This window comes from Sinocyclocheilus rhinocerous, unplaced genomic scaffold (assembly GCF_001515625.1).
Source record: "Sinocyclocheilus rhinocerous isolate Xijiao unplaced genomic scaffold, SAMN03320098_v1.1 scaffold4283, whole genome shotgun sequence".
NCBI classification, from domain to species: domain Eukaryota; kingdom Metazoa; phylum Chordata; class Actinopteri; order Cypriniformes; family Cyprinidae; genus Sinocyclocheilus; species Sinocyclocheilus rhinocerous.
In genome coordinates, this window is record NW_015650359.1 from 20,435 (window position 1) to 23,721 (window position 3,287).

A 3,287-nucleotide genomic window follows, 5' to 3' on the forward strand; every position below is an offset into this window, starting at 1 on the left:
CTGTCTCCTCTCCACCAATAAGCTGGTGTGTGGTGGGCGTTCTGGCGCAATATGGCTGCCGTCGCATCATCCAGGTGGATGCTGCACACTGGTGGTGGTTGAGGAGATTCCCCCCTTCTATGTAAAGCGCTTTGAGTGCCCAGAAAAGCGCTATATAAATGTAAGGAATTATAATTATAATTATTATAAGTAAATATGTAGCATACTTAGTTAAATTATCAGCAAGATGGTAATGTAACTCGTACACTACCTATCAAAAGTTTAGGGTCAGTGAGATTTAGGGTCCTTTAAATAAATTAATTAATACTTATAATCAGATGCATTAAATTTATCTGTTTTTCATTATTTTAAATAAATTCTGCTTCTTCAGCACCTCTAGGGCACTATGAAATACGTTACATTTTTTTCCAAATTCCGTTTTTTTTTTTTTTTTTTTTCTGGATTCCGTTTTTTTTCAGTTTATTTTGGTTAAATTAAATTGTATTAATCAAAAAACATGTATAATTAATTTTAATTTTTAACATTTAAATTTTTCTAGAATCTGTTTTGGTTAAATTAAATTTTATTAATCAAAAAACATGTATAATTAATTGAAATCATGAAACTTACACAATTGTAACAACAATTTATTAAAAGTTTCAGAAAAATTAAAATTTTAGGGCCCTATTTTTTTCTCAAATTCCATTTGATTTTTACCAAATGTTTTGTTTTCCATTTTAATTTTCTGGATTCCATTTTAATGGTTTAATTAAATGTTAATAATCAAAAGCACCTGTAATTAACATGTTTTTATTAAAAACAAAAGCAAAACAAAAATAAGTTATTATTATTTTATTTGTTTTTATTTTATTTTTTAAAATACTGTGTTGTGTATTTACATTTTTCTGGCAAATAAATGAAGGCATAAAACATTAATTTATATTTTAATCAAAGGAAAATTAAACAAAACCTTCCTTTTTGGCAAAGAAATTGATGCACAACAGAGGTTTATGATTAAAATTAAAACATGGAGGAAAAATTGTCTGTTTGTATATGATATGACGATAGTTTTGCTCAAGTGAAACGGTAAAATGCTCATGAAGTGACTCTCAGAGCAGTTCTAGAGATTGTGTTCATGTACTCATATATTGAGGCGGCAGAGGCTGAAAACACTGCGAGCGTCACGCGTGCTTCAGTATGTGTGTAAACGAAACCGCACGTCTGCGACATTCATTTACACAGAGACATGCAGAACATGCAGGATTCATATTTAAATCGTATTTTTGTGGCTTAATATTCACAAACACTAGTCCATATCGCGTTTCGATTTAAGTGTACTGACCTACTTTTATTAATCCAAAAATTGGCAAAAATGAATGAATCCAAAAACTTCTGTGACATTCCGCGTCATACAGTAAATACATTTTTATGACTGAATGAATTTTATGACTATATACGCTTCCAGTCAAAAGTTTTTGAACAGTAAGATTTTTAATTTTTTTTATAGAATTCTCTTCTGCTCACCAAGCCTGCATTTATTTGATCCAAAATACAGCAAAAGCAGTAATATTGTGAAATAATACTATTTAAAATAACTGATTTCTGAAGGATCATGTGACACTGAAGACTGGAGTAATGATGCTAAAAAAATCAGCTTTGAAATCACAGGAATAAATTACATTTTAAAATATATTCAAATAGAAAGTAGTTATTTTAAATAGTAAATTTATTTCACAATATTACTGCTTTTGTTGTATTTTGGATCAAATAAATGCAGGTTTGGTGAGCAGAAGAAATTAATTGAGATTAACTGTGTTGACCTGTGTTAGATTGCTAATTCCATGATGAACACCTGGACTGGCCCCCAGCCATGAAGTCTCTTTTTACACGCATGTTCTGCTGCAAAAGCTGCCCGAATATTGTCAAGACCAACAACTTCATCAATTTTCAGAGCTACTTCCTGCAAAAGGTAATACCTACTTTTTTTCTTCAAAAAAAGTATCATGGACAACCGTTGGACCATAAGACAGAACCCAGTCATTCATGTCAGAAATGAAATATGTAAGACAAAGAAGCTCTTCTGCAGTAGCGATGCTAGATATCGGCCTGAATGTTAAATAATTATTATTCTTAGTAATTTGTTAGTTTCTTAGTAATTACTTAGTTTGTGCTAGAGAATTATTAGAAACTCATTCCCAGCCATATCAGACATTTACCATAAACGCTGTTTGAACAAAATCCGTATATCATTTGTTCACTCGTTTTTTGATTTAATATTGAAAGTAGAAAAATGAGAAATGGCTCCTTTTTCGTTTTTTTCATTTTTTTTCCCAAAAAAATGAAAAACAAGAATTCAACTTGATTTTTCGTTTTTCGTTCAGAGGTAGAAAAATGAATAAACGGATTGAATATTAGATTTCTACACGTGGGTGTAAATAAAACGCCCCTTTCTGCTGATTGGTCAGCCGAAGATCAAACCATGCCTCCATCAGTTCTTCCTCAGTTCCGTGCGGCAGAACAATAGTCCTCCGCTGCTGCAGTACGGATTCTTAACGTTTATTGCAACTACATTTCATCTTTTTACTTAAACTTTTTAATTACTTTTAAATTATATAGCTTAAACACTAATAAAAAAAAAGTAAAGAATAATGCATTGACTTGGATATACAATAGGCCTATAACGTTCACTCAAGAACTGTTATTCTTACAAACGGAGCACAACAGAGATATTAAAATACATACTCTTCTGAGTTTCATAATGTAGTCTTGTGTTTTATTAAAATTGATTATAATTGATATCTCATAAGGATATGCGCTTGTGCACGGCGCGAGCTGCACACTCGCACACAGGACTGCAACGCAAGATTTTCATAAATGTAATAACTTGCCATTTCGGTTTGTTTCTCACCAAACCCTACAGTATACCTTCAGAACGCTTGAAATTTACGCCACGAGATGCATATGATTATTTTACGACAGATTTGCATCCGCTTACAAAAAATAATAATTAAATAAATAAATAAAGTCAAGTCAAGTCACCTTTATTTATATAGCGCTTTTAACAATACAGATTGTGTCAAAGCAACTGAACAGCATTAATTAGGAAAATAGTGTGTCATATAATGCAAAATGACAATAGTAAACATGAATTTTTTCAGTTAAAGGCAGTTCATCATTGAATTCAGTGATGTCATCATCCAGCTCAGTTCAATTTAAATAGTATCTTTGCAATCATTTGCAATCAAGTCAACGATATCGCTGGAAATGAAGTGTCCCCAACTAAGCAAGCCAGAGGCGACAGCGGCAAG

The 3,287-nt window shown here is 31.7% G+C and overlaps 1 protein-coding gene across 1 annotated transcript in view; it reads left to right on the forward strand.

Moving 5' to 3' along the window:
* Positions 1–3,287, forward strand: part of LOC107711809 (transcription initiation factor TFIID subunit 2-like) — a gene marked incomplete at its 3' end in the record, with an annotated part of 28,807 nt that overhangs the window by 19,366 nt on the left and 6,154 nt on the right. The window contains 2 exon segments of the mRNA XM_016516857.1: positions 1,809–1,836; positions 1,839–1,948. Of these exon segments, the coding sequence (XP_016372343.1) occupies positions 1,809–1,836; positions 1,839–1,948 (138 nt within the window).